Genomic DNA, 16,598 nt, shown 5'->3' on the forward strand with positions numbered 1-16,598 from the left:
CTACCCCCTTTTGTACCGCTTTGGACGCCATAAGTGTGGCAGGGTATGCTCAGACGTGAGTCCCTTGCTCACTTTGCCACTGGATTCAAGCAAGCCGGGCGGAAGACAGCTTGAATGCCAGAAACCGGTCCCCGGAAGCTTGTTTCCGGTCCAGGGAAGGCATGGCTTGGCAGTTCGGGCTGGAATGTTCCCATGAGGCACAGGGTCAGACTGATTTGCATATAGCCATGTCTGAACTGGGGTGGCAGAGTGGGCTAAAGAACGGTGATGGATCAAACCCAGATCTTTTGACTGGGTGTGAGTGTTTAATTCGTTCAGATGCTCCGTCCATCACCACCCCCTTTTGTACTAAAAAGCCAATAGGGCAGGTTGCACTGCATTAAAACAGATTGGACTATATACTGGTAGTGAAAAACTCTCAAATTTGTATTCACTACTGCAAGACCTACCTCTCCTATAGGATAACAGTGGATTACCATAATACATTTGATAAGTGATACCTTTAGTTGGGAGCAAGTGGGAAAGTCATGTTTGGTATCTGAGGGATTGCAATTTAAAACCCTCTTTACTGGTAACCTAAGATTTAAGTCACAATTGTTACTGGGTCACATGACTAGGGGCAGTTGGCCTTTGTGTACTCCTCCTAGAGAGTATCACAAATAAGGGCCTGGGATTTGGCAGGATGGGGCATCTCTGATTTGATAAAGGAGCAGAGCTTTCCTCTACCAGACTTGCACTTCAAAGGCGCTGGCTCAGCTCAGGCACAAAGGACCTCCCACTAGCCTATTTTGCCTCCAGACAGACTGGAACCAGGGCAGGGAAGCAGGAAGTTCAAAATGCCTTTGTAAGGGAAACTCCAGAAGCTTCTCCCACTTCAAAGTGGGCACCAGGTATAAAAGGGGACCCTTAACCCCACTCTTCAGTACACTCCTGGGCATGTGGATACTACAGAAGAACACATAGCTGCTTGAGGCCTGCCCTGCTTGCTGAGAAGGAAGACTGGACCTGCACCCTTCATTCCAGGCTGGAGTGACTGCAAAGGGCAGCGACTGACCTCCTGTCAAAGCTGAAGCACCACAACAAGCTCCAGAGGCCTCCCTGCAATGGCCTGCCTGGACCTGCAACTGGACCTGCCCTAATCATTCTGGCCTCTGCTGGAGTAAGATCCTGATTCCCTTGGCTGGCATCAGAGAAAGCTCCACCTGGCCTAATTGAAGATTCCACCAAATCCGATGCGAAGAGACGCAAAGCCTTGCAGCACAGCTGCCAGCCGCATTGGAATTGACGCTGAGTGACGAAAAGCTCTGCACAGCCTTGGACTACAGCTGCCAGCTTCATTGGAACTAACGCATAGCGACACAAAGCCCCGAAAAGCCCTGCAAAGCCTTGCCAAACAGCTCATCAGAACCGACATGCACACCCGCAATAACCTCACCATACAGCTTCTTCAGAACTGACGCTGTAAAATGTGAAGCCTTATAAAGCAACGCCACGTGGACCGTGCCCCAAATATATGAGGTACAATTCTCAGTGAGCCAAACCTGGTGCTGTGCCCAGTCTGCACACCCTCATATTCGGCCTGCACTTGTGTATTTGTCCCGGTCCAGAACGACCAGATACCTTCAGTTGGTGCTTAGCGTCATGTAGCACAGCTTTTAACTGAATCTTTAAAATTGCATGTCTCCAGTTCTACTAATTGGATTTTTGGTATCAAATAATGTATTAAAATGTCCTCTATTTTTATAAATTAGGGTGGTATTTTTCTTGTGTTGTATTTTCACTTTATTACTGTGCGGACTGCATACATACTTCACACATTGCCTCGAAGTTAAGTCTGACTGCTTTTGTGCCAAGCTACCACAGGTTAATTTAGTGACTTTTTGTGGTTCACCCTGACAAGGATTGTGGCTGTTGCTTGAGTAGGGAATGACCTCCCTCAACTAACAACCCAGCTTCTGCTTCTTATGGGGATAGAGATTCATTCAAAACAACTAGTATCAAATGCTGCCTCCCAGGAACCAAAAACCTGCACCATAGGCTTTTGGGCTCCCATTTTATGCGATACAAATTTAGCGTTGAAAAAATGCACAATCTACTGGTTTAAATGTTAATCCATTCAAACATGCATATTTTACAACACGTCTAAACAAAGCACATCTGTTCGAAAAAATAGACGTTTCCAAGTCACTAAAATGTGCAATTTCAAAAGTAGGGCAAAATTAGAACTGCATAACATTTAAGTCTTCGGAGTGCATGTTCCCAGCTTGCAGGCCATTTGATACAGTCCAGCAGCGTTAATGAACTCCGAATTTACAGCATGAAGCGTGTTCTGAGCTTCAGTCTCATTAGAGACCATCTGTCTACAGCGGCCACGATTCCCCATTCGGCCCGTTTCTTCTTGTTCTGTGTAACAGCTCCTGACCTGCCCCAACATCTAGTCTTTCTGTGCAGTGTGAACGGCTCCTTATAGATGCTCGCTTCATTAGGCTGAGATTTGCAGCACTGCTGTCCTCTCCTGCGCTAAATGAAGCGAAAGCCACCTCTACACATTAGGTAGGGCCATTTAACTTCGGCCAGATGGGAAAGTTTCTTTTGGTCAGGCAGACAGAAATCTTCAGAAACGAAGCACATTCTACAGCTGGGAGGGTTCACGACTTACCTCTAAGTGGCTCCGCCGCTCTGCGACGACTCTTTCATCCTTGTTGCCAAAGAGCTTCTTTGGGGGAAATTCTAAAGAGCGAAGCTGGAAGAGAAAGCAAGAATCACATGAGTAGCATCAACAGAGAATAACGAGACAGTAAGAAGCCAAACAATCGAGTACGTGTCCTTTAAAGGATGGTTATGCTAAAGTAACTGACAGAATCATTCTGCGGAACAGCTACGTGGAAGCCTGATTGTCCTCCATAATCATATATCTGGCAAACTGCTGGAATGCTACACGAGCGAGTTTCAGCACTTCATATCCATCGCTTTTAATCCAAATTAGGAGCTATGTCACATTCTACAAAGCAGAATGATGTGCCTCTTGATCAGCGTTTTTAACCATGGCAATTTGTGCCCACTTTAGAATGAATCCGTTTCTAGGTCCTTTTATTATAATTAACTCTGCTGCAAAGTAAGGGCCCAATATAGAAAGCCAGTTTGTGATCGCAAACCCTGCGATATGCAAAATCATAGGTTTCCTAATGGCAAAATGGTTCTTTGGTATTATGAAACCCATTCTGCGAATCGGAAAAGCATAAAGTTTACTGACCCATTCCGAGTCGCAACCGGGATTGGGAGTGAAAGGGGTCTTCTTACCTGAAAAAGATTCAATGTATGTCTGTGTGGTTCATTGATCAGTTACCAACACCTCAAAGGAGGTGGTAACTGATTCCCAAAGGGGAAGGTGTACCCTTCAGGCACCTTGCCATATGTGAATGGTGTTAGCAGCCATGAGGCAGCAGGCAGTGTTTCAGGGAGTCACTGCCTGCTCCTCTCCAAAGGATTACCCAAATGGAACCTTGAAAAACTGTGGTACCTTTAAGGAACAAAGGCTGCTTTGAAGAAAATAAATCATGTTTGGGAATGCATACACAGAGATGGTAGTCTGCAAGTCCGTGGAAGCCACCATCTCTTTAGTTGTAGCCAATCACGAAAGGTCACAAATAGCGAATTGCCTAAAAAAATTCATAAGGCTGGTTGTTCTGCAACCCCCGTGACTGGAGATTTTGGGACATAAACCATTAGGACATAGATAGCGTTACATATACAAAGATATCGCACAAATTATCCATGTGCGATTTCCTCCTACTATTTGCAATCTGTCGCTTTGTACATCTGGGGCCAGAAGTATTAAGGTAAGTGTTCGCGATTACCAAATAGCACATTTTTGCGAATTACTATTAGGTAATCAGAAACAGTAATGTACAAATATGTGTCTTACACATTTTGCAATTCCCAGTGGGTCGCAAATAGACCTAGCTCATCAATATGAATAAGATATGTTTCGGTTTTCAACCCACTGGGATCGCAAAAATCACAGGAAGGTGGACTGGTGGGGTCAGCAGACCACCAGGTCTGTGATTGCGTTTAAAAAGAAAGCAATCTTTTTTTTTTTTTTTTATGCAGCCCGTTTTTCTTAAAGTAAAACAGAATGAGGTTCAAAAAGAAAAATCTAAAGTTTCCTTTTCGTTTTTTAAGAGCAGGCAGTGGTCCAAGTACTCTACTGGAGTACACTGGAGGCTTAATATTGCCATAAGACTTAGTTTTTCGCCATCAGAGACGATGTACGTTCTAATTGGACTGAGGATACAAGGGACTAGACTTAGGCCTCACGTGTGGAGACAACGTCCACTAAGAGGGATGTTTTACAATAACACTTATTGCTGGATTCTACAAATTAACACACCAATCTGGCCACCTTACCTCTGCCCTGAAGAAGCCCTTGTGAACGGTGAAACATGTTGGCGGTTTTCCACATGTGTACAAAGGACTTTTGGAAAATAAAGTTGTGCAACATAACTCACAACGCCTGCAGAATAAACTTTGCTTTGTGTGCACTGTAATTTGCAGATTTTGTTGATTGCCTCTCATCAGCCTTTCTCGTTCGTGGAGCACTGCCTGCTCTTAAAGAACAAGTTACTTACCTTCGGTAACTATGTTACTGTAATAGACATATGTCAGTTATAGATTCATTACCATAGAATTACCCTCAGGTGTCACATTGGATCCGGAGATTTGTTTTTAGCAGTACCCCGGCGCGTTGGTAGGTGGCGTCAGTTGACTCAGTGTCCGTCTTTGTGGTCACTGGAATGACGTTGCGGTGTCAAATTAGATGCCGCCCCTGAACGAGGTCAGTTCTGACAAGACATTCCGCGCCAGAAGCTCAGAGCCATGCAAGACACTGACCACTGGCGCACATACCCAGCTCCGATACGTGGGGATGACCACGAGAAAAGTACGCACCAGAATCACTGAACACAGAAGTACGATTCGGTGCAAGAAGACTATCAGCAAACTCACAGACCACTTCCTTAGGCTTGGACATACCACCAATGACCTCAGATGGACAGTCATCGAACAGATCCCTGTCCACCCTACAGACAACGAGAAGCAGCTAGTGTCCAAAGAACAACGCTGGATCTACAGATTGTCAACCCACACGAAGGGACTGAATGATAATATTCCGTGAAACAGCCTCAGCAGATGAGGCCTCCCTTCTGTCAACACCTGACACATCATTTCCACTCTCCCAGTGCCATCTCACCAACAGCGCCCTCGCAGGGCCTAGGATGACCCTGCCCTGTTACATGTCCCAACACCAAACGTCCTCAGTGCGACGTACTGGCTCTAACACCTAGGTTGTGACCAACTCACTCACAGTTCCTTCTCAAAATGCGCTAAACCATCACTCTGGGGCGTGGCCAAGATGGCGAGGTGAGCGGTCGCACTCTCCGCGAGCTCCCACGAACCTAGGCCCCTAGACCGTGATTTTATGCAGATCTCCCCCCGGTCTGCTGGTGAATTGCAACGGAGGGGTTGGAGCGCAGCGGGTTCACCCCGGGGCCCTGAGCAGCCTCCGGAAAAGCAGCGGCTGAGCCCCGAACAAGGGCAGGAGCGAAGCGGAAGGGGGGCAGAGAGCCGAGGCCCACTAGCGGAGGTGGAGGTATAGAGACCCGGCCTGGAGCGGAGCTGAGCGGCGCGGATCGCCTAACAGTGGGGGCGAGGCCTTAGTGGAGTCACCGGTGGAGCCCCGCGGCGAGGGGGCGCCCAGAAGCGGACGGCGGCAGTACCGGGGCACGTGAGCCTGCATTACTCCCCTTCGCAAGGCCGGGGACGCGGCCTACTACTGGGGCGGCTTGAGCCCCTGCATGAGACTGGGCGGCAGCAGGCCTCGCGGCTGGCGGGGTGAAGGCGAGAAGCCGTCAGCGGTGAGGATAGCAGCGGAAGGCGGGACCCCTGCGGTGGTACCGGTACGCCGCCGGAGAGAGGAGTTGGGCCCGGGTCGGCCTTCGCCTGTGAGCGCCGGCTTTTCAGCGGGCGGCCGGGAGGATGGCCGGCCTTTGCAGCGGAGGATCGGGGGGAAGGCCGAGCTCCCGCACATCCAGTCGGACCCCTGCTGGTGGAGGTGAGGCGCCGAAGGCGGAAGGGCCACGGTCCAGAGGCGGCCGCCGGGGGACGTAGCTCGGGGAGCAGGAGAAAGTGACCGCCCCCCCCCCCCCAGTGAGCCACGTGGCAGAGACAGAGGCCTGGTGGGACCCCGGGACTAGCTGGAAGCCCGGACCGTATTGGAGTGGGGGCTCGCCAAGAACCGGGCCTGGAGGGCGGCGCGCTCTGATGACTTGTCCCATGCGTGGTGCCTTTCCCTGATTGCACCTATAACGAGGGGCAGTGGTGCTGCCGGGGTTAGCCCATAGCCTTGGAGGACGGACACGGCGATCCGAGGTGATCACTTAGGGGGAGTGGTGGACACGCCGCGGCGACACCAGCGGACAGCAGAGACAGCAAACTTAAGCGGCTGGTGGCGACAGGGGTCTGTGGCCTGACGCATCCCTGGAATGTGCCTGGGAGTTCCTGGCAGGGGGCACAGTAGCGGCCTACCGACGCAGCCTGAGGCCTGAGGGAGAGCCTGTTGGACATTGCTAGAGGGACATGACCTGGGAGTAGCTGAGAAGTTGTACAGCAACAGCAGTGAGTGTGAGGAAGGCGGTGGTGAGGCCTGGACGCACTAACTGGGACGAGCCCTACCGTGACCGATCTGAGGCTGGTACTGGCCGCCGACCTATGACTGGGTGCAGGGAGTGACCTGGAGGAGCTACGTCAGGGAGGGCCGAACCACTGCGCCGCCGGTCGAGGGAGGCGAGCGGTGACTTGGCAACAGCAGAGGTGGATTCCCCGGGTTGGTTGCTGCCCCTGAACTTCGCTGACCGTTGAGGCTGACCGAAAAGCACGACAGGGCTCTTGCCCGGAGGTACCCTCTTATACGATGGCTGGCAACAGAGGGGGCAAGAAGGGGGACCGGACATTACCGGAAATGCTGAACAGGGGCCCACCGAAACAGGACAAGGGGCAGCACTCGCCGGGCCCCTCGAGAGGCTCGCAGGAGGCGAGCGGGGGGGGAACCACCGGTCACCAGATCCTTCCTGGAATCTCTCTTCAGCTCCCTACGGGACGATTTCCAGATGCTGAAGCAGGAGGGGGCCGGAGAAGTTCGTGAGGTACGGAGAGAGGTTGATAGCCTTGGTGAAAGGGTGGCTACCATGGAGGGAGCGGGACACACGAGGGATTAAGAAATCGTGCAGCTGCAGCAGGAGGTGCTGCGCTTGAGGGATCAACAGCTGGACCTCCAGGCGCACAATGAGGACCTCGAAAACCGGTCCCGCCGGAACAACATCCGGGTCCGGGGTGTGCCTCCAAAAGAAGAGGGTGAGGACATTGTTGGGTACCTGCAGGCCCTGTTTAGGGAGGTACTAGGGGAGCCGGAGGACTTCCCTATCAGAATTGACAGGGCACATAGAGTGGGCCTGGCGCGTCGGGCTTCGGTGCCACTGCCGGATATCCTGGCCTTCCTGCCTGACTTCCCGCTTAAGGAACGGATCCTCCGTGAGGCGCGGAAACAGCAGTCGCTGCACTTCCGAGGGCACCCGGTTGCTCTCTTCCAGGATCTGTCGGCAATCACGCTCCAGAAACGCAAAGCATTTAAAAAAGCGACTGACTTTTTGAGAGACCATGGGACACAATACTCCTGGGGCCACCCTTTCCGCCTCATCTTCCGGTGGAACGGCGCCCTGCACCAGCTTCGCTCCCTCCAGGATACCTACGGGGTACTGGGAATCACCGCGACGGACGAAGATGCACCTACACCACGGCGACGACGCATCACCAGAGACGGCTGGCAGCAGGTCTCTGGACACCAGTCCTCTGAGTCTTCTGCTCGACCGGACACGCCTACCATCCGAGCGGAAATGGACAACGCAGTGCGGGAGGTGGCCAGGGATACGGCCCTGAGTGATGTCGCGCTGACAGCCTAAGATGACTCCGGGGGGAGATCGACAGCAGTCTTCACAGCGCAGGTTTGGGGGTTCTAGGGGGGGGGGGGGTGGCGGGCGGGAGTGTAGTGGCTGGACTTCCACTTCAGTAACTTACCACAGACTTGTCCCCTGAGGACTGGGACTATGGGTTCTGGAATTCGTTGAGGGCACAGGGAGGTGGGGAGAAGAGGTGTCGGGGTTGTTCTGAGTTGGGGTCAGGGGGGAGGGGGCCGGCGGGGAGGGATGGGGGAGTTCTGGTTGGGGGGGGGGACCGGGAGGGTGGGTCGTCCAGTGCACTACGCAGGTCTCAGCCGCCCTAGCGGCATTCATACGCCTTGTTCCGCTCAGGCGGAAGTTTTACGCTTTTACTTCCATCATCCCACATGCCACCCACGACTCTTAAGATAGTGACTCTTAATGTCAGGGGCCTAAACAACCCGGTTAAGAGACGGGCGGTGTTGTCTCTATTAGAGAGCACCCAAGCGGATATTTGTCTTCTTCAAGAAACCCACTTGCTGCCCCGTGACTACCATAGGCTGCGCTCCCATAAGTTCCCGACACAATTTTTTTCTTCCAGCAACACTAAGACTGCGGGGGTGGCGATTCTGGTGGCCCGGCATTTCAGGGGGGAAATCCTCCGCAAACATGCAGAACACAAAGGCAGGCTGCTGGCTTACAGGTTTAGGGTTGGGAGTGTTGCCTTCACGGTTGGGTCTCTGTATAGCCCTAATGAACAGCAGGAGCGCTTCTTACGGTCGGCACTGGTAGACGTCACTGCCACGCAGGACAGGCACATTGTCATTGGAGGCGACTTCAATATGGTCTTCGACTCGGCCCTAGACAGGTCCGCACAACGTTCTCCGCAAGCCGGGGAGTTCTCGGCCAGGTGTAAAGCACAGTTGACAGAGGTGGACCTCCATGATCTCTGGCGTTGCATGCACCCCACTGACAGGGGATATTCATATTATTCCCACGCACATAAAACGTACGTGAGATTGGACCATCTCCTGGTCACGACCCCGGTACATGCTTTGGCCTCAATGACGGAGATGGGAGTGATCTCCCTATCGGACCATGCCCCGGTTTCCACCACGCTATGCCTACCGCCGGTATCTTGCCCTCCCAGGGTCTGGCGCCTTAGGGACACCTTATTGCACAGGAAAGCGGTGGTAAAACACATAACGGATACTATTCGGGACTATTTGTCCCACAATGATAACTCCGACACCTCCCTGGCGTCACAATGGGCGGCCCTGAAGGCTGTACTTAGGGGGGAGTTTCTGGCCATCTCTTCGGCTGAAAATAAGGAACGGCAGAGTAAGAGGGATGAACTCACCCAGCGGGTCCGCGAACTTGAACAAATACACCGTCGGACGGGGGCTCCCCGAATCTGGAAGCAGCTCAAAGGAGCGAGGAAACTCCTGACGGCCCTGGATATGGACTTCGCGGAGTATGCTGCGCTGCGTTTGCGCCATACCTACTACACCGGGAGGGACCGATGTGGCCGGCTGCTGGCGAATAGGCTCCGGGTGACGCACCAGCGACAGATGGTGAAGGAGGTCTCGGACTCCACGGGGACGATGGTGAAGGAGGACGCCCATATTGCCGAAACCTTCCGCAGGTTTTACGCAGATCTCTATGCCGGGGATCCCCCGGACGGACCTGCGACGGCAGCGTACTTGGACTCGATCATCCTCCCTTCTTTGGCCCCCCCCCCCGCAGGCAGAGTACCTAGACAGAGATATTCGAGTCGAGGAGGTGATTTCCGCCATTGCCAAACCTAAGCACGGTAAGGCTCCGGGGCCGGACGGATATACGTCTCTCTTCTATAAAAACGTTTTGCATGTCGTTGGCTCCGCTCCTCACCCGCCTATTTAACTCGTTCGCTGATCCGGGTGCCATCCCGCCTGACCTCTTACGGGCCTCTCTCACGGTCATCCCCAAGCCAGGGAAGGACCGGACGCAATGCGGCTCCTAAAGGCCGATATCTCGCTTAAATGTAGATCTTAAGCTATATACCGGGATCCTTGCGGCCCGACTGGCCCCCCCACCTACCGGGACTTATAGAACCGGACCAAGCGGGATTCGTTCCCGGGCGGCAGACGGTGGACAACACCAAGAGGATCGTTCACCTCATAGAGAAGGCCTCCCGAATTCCCGGAGAGAGAATGATGTTGGCAGTGGACGCCGAAAAAGCGTTCGACCGCGTACACTGGCCCTATCTAGAACAGGTCCTGCTGAAAGTAGGTATAGGAGAGAAATTTCGATCCATGATCCTTAATTGCTATAAATTCCCAACAGCGGTAGTACGGGTGAATGGTTACAGTACGCGGAGTTTTGACATCGAGAGGGGTACCAGGCAGGGGTGCCCGCTCTCGCCCCTGCTCTTCGCCCTTTATATGGAGCCCTTTGCCCAGCGGATACGTACCAACCCGGCGGCAACAGGAGTGAGGTTTGGGGGCTTCACTCACACCATAAGCCTCTATGCAGACAACATCATACTGTCATTGGACGACCCCCGGACTGCCCTTCCGGTGTGCATTGAGGAGCTAGACTCCTTTGCTGCTGTCGTGGGCTTCAGGATGAATATGGGGAAATCGGTGGCTCTGGACGTGTCCCTTGCGCCAGCCACTAGATCTTACTTACAAGGCCTGTTCCCCATGCTCTGGTCGTCGGATCTGGTGCCTTATCTGGGGATCCAGCTGGCTCCCACCTTGCCGGCTATGGTGACAGCTAACTACGCCACCTTAGGCAGGAAGATCCGGGAGGAACTCGGACGGTGGAATTGCAGCACCCTTTCTTGGTTGGGCAGAATAGCTGCAGTTAAAATGACGGTCTTACCCCAGATTCTGTACCTGTTCAGGGCCTTACCGCTCCAGCCGCCCGCTGGGTGGATCCAACAGACGCAGGCAGATCTTGCGAGTTTTATTTGGCAAGGCAGGAAACCCTGAATGAAGAAGACACTCTCTATGCTGGCCCCTGAGGCTGGGGGACTAGGGATACCGGATCTCCGCTAGTACTTTCAAGCGGCACAGCTGCGTTATCTGGTGGAATGGAGTAGGTGGGAATCGGACAAGTACTGGCTCTTCCAGGACCAGGTGGTGGCGGGCCGGCCCCTACAGGAGGTGCCATTTCTGCGCCAAGCTCATTGCCCCGCGAATTTATATGCTTCCTTTGTCACCAGGGTGCCCCTGCGGGTCTGGGATGCCACCAACATCGTTCACAATCTTACCACATTCCCCTTGCCACTCACACCGCTGGTCGACAATCCGGACTTTACTCCGGGGATGGAAAAAGGGGCCTTTACCCACTGGCGAGCAGCCGGGTGTCGGACCCTGTGCCATGTGTACGGCCTGGAGGTTGTCGTCCCCTTCCCACGCTTTCGACAGGTACATTCATTCCCAGAGACCAAAAGGCTCCGCTACATGCAGGTTCGCCACTGGGCACTACACCCGCAAGTACGGGAGGCGGCCGATAGGCGACTCCTCCCTTATGAGAGATGGCTCTTGTCTCGCACGTCGGATGCGAAACTGATTACCGACCTCTATAAGCTACTGCAACCGCCTTCTTCACACTTCTACAACCCGGGGAGGGAGCGCTGGGAACGGGAATTAGGCAGGACACTGAGCCATAAGGAATGGGAGCAGATATCGTTCAGGGCAAGGCACTCGGCATACCATATGAGACTCACTGAAACACTGACTAAGGTTTCTACCTACTGGTATTATACCCCAGAACGAGTACATGAAATGGACCGTAGTAAGGATAGCACTTGTTGGAGGGGATGCGGGCAAGTGGGCACACTGACACACATTCTATGGGACTGTCCGCTCCTAGACTCTTACTGGAAAGAAGTGATAGATGACATTGACTCCCATTTCGACACCGAACTGCCACGCTTCCCAGCATACATATTGTTAGGACTCCCGAACAGGTTAATGTATCCCCCATACTCTCCTGAGGTGGAAGCCGGGAGCTTGATTTGCTAATATTTTAAAAACTTTGAGAGTCACTATTTTCTTTGTGTGTTGTTTTAAAACTTACCCCTGATCACAGACCTCGCTCCAGACTAAGCCCGCGCAGCGGATCATAGCGCTGCCGCGGGGACATCAACAAACGGTATCTTGACGCCATTACCGCCGTACCATAGGACCACGCCCCTCTCTGAGACCACGCCCCCCGCTCTAACTATAAAAACGCTGAATTGCTAGCGTCAATCGGAAGACATACTCTCCTGAGACGGAAGCCGGGAGCTTGATTTGCTAATATTTTAAAAACTTTGAGAGTCACTATTTTCTTTGTGTGTTGTTTTAAAACTTACCCCTGATCACAGACCTCGCTCCAGACTAAGCCCGCGCAGCGGATCATAGCGCTGCCGCGGGGACATCAACAAACGGCATCTTGACGCCATTACCGCCGTACCATAGGGCCACGCCCCTCTCTGAGGCCACGCCCCCCGCTCTAACTATAAAAACGCTGAATTGCTAGCGTCAATCGGAAGACATACTCTCCTGAGGCGGAAGCCGGGAGCTTGATTTGCTAATATTTTAAAAACTTTGAGAGTCACTATTTTCTTTGTGTGTTGTTTTAAAACTTACCCCTGATCACAGACCTCGCTCCAGACTAAGCCCGCGCAGCGGATCATAGCGCTGCCGCGGGGACATCAACAAACGGCATCTTGACGCCATTACCGCCGTACCATAGGGCCACGCCCCTCTCTGAGGCCACGCCCGCAAGGTAACTTCCCAATCATCATAAATTATGTGCATCTTCCGAACGTGCAGCGGGCGAGTGCAGCGGGCGCGACGTTTGCGCGCCGAAGGCGTGCCTAAGGCAAGCCCGTCTGCGCCCGTCCGCGAACAGACCGCGGCCGGGGCCAGGCAGGCTGTCGGTGAGGGTGCTTTAAGGGTAGGATCGTATGGTCACGGGAAGACCTGTGGGCTATCAACACCGAGGCTGACTGCTGCGCTCATAGGACAGACCCAGGGACTACCGCCCTCCCTCAGGCATGTGGTGCTTGCGGGATATCATTGGGAGCGATGGGCGATGTGAGGGTTGAGGGGTATCCTAAACCCAAGCTACCTATGGGCAGTGATCTCAGAGCTGGCCTTCTGAATTGTAGATCTCTAGCCAAGCATGCAGTTGACATCTGGCTGCTACTGGAAGATCAGGAGTGGGATGCTCTGTTTCTAACAGAAACTTGGCTCAATGAGGACAATATGACCGCCATCGCGCTGGGAGTACCTTCAGGGTATAAAATGTGTTTTTCTAACCGGACAGGCGTTAGAAGAGGTGGCGGTGTGGCTGTTATATTTAAAAAGCAGCTTACACTAACATCCTCCGCCCCTACTCTGATTCAGGGACTGGAGGGGCTACACTTCTGCTTTCAGGTGGGACCTCAGCTATCCCTAGCGGGATTAGTTATATACCGCCCTCCTGGCGGGGAGGATCCCAACCTGACAACTCTGATGGATACTATCGTTCAGAGCTCCCTCCTTCATCCTCAATTCCTCGTTGTAGGGGATTTTAACATCCATATGGATAAAGAGGACTGCGTCCCGGCAGAGATATTGAGGGCCACATTAAATGCAGCTAATCTGAGACTTATCAATGTGGGCCCCACTCACAGAGCGGGCCACACGCTTGATTTAATTTTCTCCAATATTAACAATGTGGTGGCAGAAGCGCCATTACAGTTAGTCTGGTCAGACCATTCACTTATTCCATTTAAACTAAATATAGCGGCTGACAGACCTGCGACAAGCAAGTGCTCCTTTGTGAAAAGACAATGGAAGAAGCTAGTCCCTGCTACTATGGGCCCAGTTCTGGCTCAGAATATACCTACTCTAACCTTGAATGTCAACACAGATGCTGAGCTGTTTAATGACTGGATCGGGAATATGGTGTCATCCATTGCACCGGCAAAACACGCAATATCCAAACGGGACTCCCCTTCTGCTCCCTGGTTCTCAGAGGACCTCAGAGTAGAGAAGGCAGCGTGTAAGAGGCTGGAGAGGCTTTGGAGAGTAAACTATGGGCTTCTAGAAAAAGCCCGATATAAGGAAGCCTCCAAAAAACTGCAGAAGGCCGTTAGAAAGGCAAAAAAACAGTTCTATGCAGAATCAATTCAGCAGGCAGAGCACTCGAGTAAAGAAATCTTTAAGGTGGTACAGTCTTTCTTCAAACCTAGGTGTATTGAGAGGGAGGTTCCTCCGTCGGCCACTCTGTGCAATAGCATTTCATATTTCTTGGACGATAAAATTAAGCGAGTTTATGAGTCCTTCGGTCCGGAGAGAAAAACTGGTTGTCAAAGTGGTGGATGGTGAAACTTTGGCACAATTCCAGCCGATAGCTCTGAACGCGGTTATGCAGGAATTAAGTCGCTGTAAGTCAGGGTCACCTGACGACCCCTGTCCACCTAAACTCTGGAGCACCATAGCTGAATTTGTGGCTCCTATAATACAGCAGATTTGGAATAGGTCCATCTCCTCCGGGGTGTTACCGAAGATATGGAAACATGCCACTCTCCTCCCGCAAAAGAAAAAACCAAATGGGGATCCCAAGGACCTTAGCAATCTTCGTCCGATTTCTCTGTTGGCAGCGCCAGGCAAAATGTTTGAGAAAGTAATCCAGCGCCAGTTAAGCAAATTCACTGAAGATAATAGGATATTGCATGAGACGCAATCAGGCTTTAGACCAGCTTCAGCACTGAGACAGCACTAATTGAGGTGGCAGAGTCAGTGAGGTGGTCGATGGATTAAGGAAACTCAGCGATGCTGGTGCTCCTGGATCTGTCGGCCGCTTTTGATACGGTCGACCACGCTAGGCTGCTGATGCGACTGGCTGAGGCAGGCATTCAGGACCAGGCACTGGGGTGGATACAGTCGTATCTGACTCAGAGAACACAGAAGGTGGCGCTGGGGACCGTTTCTTCAACAACCAAGATCCTCAGCTGTGGCGTCCCTCAGGGGTCGACACTCAGCCCATTAATATTTAATATCTACCTGGCTCCACTTTTCACGCTGATTGCCAATTGGGGGGTCAAAGCAATCTCATATGCCGATGACACCCAACTGGTGTTTCCGTATTCAGAGGTGTCGGAGGCGTCCTTTTCGAGTTTTAAGGGCTGTCTCCAAGATGTTGCATGCTGGATGAACACAAATAAATTAAAACTTAATGCAAACCAGACGGAAGTGATCTTTTTTGGCAAAGGCCCCCCTCCACCCTCAGAGCTTTGGTGGCCGGCGGAGATGGGACAGGCCCCTTCGCCTAGCCAAATGGCAAAAAATCTGGGAGTGCGGTGGGATGACAGTTTGTCCTTTGCCTCGCACATCCAGCAAGTAGTTGGTTGCTGTCTGTGTAAGCTGAGGAATCTTCGGAAGATTCTGCGACTTCTACCAGAGGGCTGCCGAAAAACAGTAATCCATGCCACAGTGACATCTAGGCTGGATTACGCAAATGCCCTCTACCTGGGCTTACCAAAGTACTTAATCCAGCGGTTGCAACTGGTTCAAAATGCGGCTGCGAGACTGTTGATGCAGATCCCTTTCAAGCATTCGGTCTCTCCGCACCTTCTCTCACTTCACTGGCTACCAGTAGCCAGCAGAATTAAATTTAAAGCACTAACGTTGGCCTTTAGATCACTGTACCAGCCCAAACTATCTGAAAACTCGGTTGCCGAGATATACCCAGGTCCACTCCCTCCGTTCCAACTGTCGCCTTCAGCTTGTAGTTCCACGTGCTAGAAGGGCTCGGTTGGGAGGACGAACTTTCTCGGCCAATGTGGCGGCACTCTGGAAAACCTTGCCCCCAGCGCTTCAGCAGGCCCCCTCCGAGCTCTGCTTTAAGCAAATGCTGAAGACCTGGCTTTTCACCCAACTGCGCTAGGCGCTCAACTCTGGTCCTCATGGTCAAACCTGTTCTTCTAGTGCCGGGACACCTCCTTGTGAGGTAGCTGTTCGCGCTTTATAAAATGCCGTATTATTATTATTATTAGATCTCGCAGAGGCAGACAGATAGCTATTGCACTAGGCTCAACAGTACAGAACATCCTCCTACACTGGCGCACCACCACGCTTCCCTCTATCACAGGCTGGCTCCATAGACTGTGGCATGTGGTAGGAATGGAGAAACTGTCGCTCACAGTGGCAGGGGATATAGAGCAATTTGACGACCTCTGGCAGCCATTCCAGTCTCTGCTGCTCACTGAATTCAGGGAAATCACCTGCCCAAGATACCTCCGCCTCTTAAGGCTTACGACACCCGAAGAGTCGACCTCTTGAATGGACGCTGGGCTAGTTTCTTTCACTAAAGGGCGACGGGGAGGACGGCAAGGGATAGGCCTGCGCACTGGACGAAGGGGGGGTAGGGGTAAGGGGATCAGGGAGTTGGGGTTCTGGGGGGGAAGTTCGGGGGGGGGGATGGTTATCTTATTGCAACACTGCCTGTCTTTATGTGTCACTGCGGACTAGTCTTCAGTTGAGATGCCCTTTGGAGAGGCTGACGCCGAGAGTGCGGCTCTGGCCGCGGTGACTTGACGCATTATATGCTCTGTATGTTTTGTTTATTTGTGTTGCACCAATAAAA

The 16,598-nt window shown here is 52.5% G+C and overlaps 1 protein-coding gene across 1 annotated transcript in view; it reads right to left on the bottom strand.

Moving 5' to 3' along the window:
- KIF16B (kinesin family member 16B) overlaps positions 1–16,598 on the bottom strand; it is a 1,655,522-nt gene that overhangs the window by 97,505 nt on the left and 1,541,419 nt on the right. Inside the window, exon 25 of the mRNA XM_078649578.1 lies at positions 2,660–2,743. Coding sequence (XP_078505704.1) covers positions 2,660–2,743 — 84 coding nt within the window. The remainder of the gene's footprint in view (positions 1–2,659; positions 2,744–16,598) is intronic.

The sequence above is a fragment of the Lissotriton helveticus genome, chromosome 6 (genome assembly GCF_964261635.1).
Source record: "Lissotriton helveticus chromosome 6, aLisHel1.1, whole genome shotgun sequence".
Classification (NCBI taxonomy): domain Eukaryota; kingdom Metazoa; phylum Chordata; class Amphibia; order Caudata; family Salamandridae; genus Lissotriton; species Lissotriton helveticus.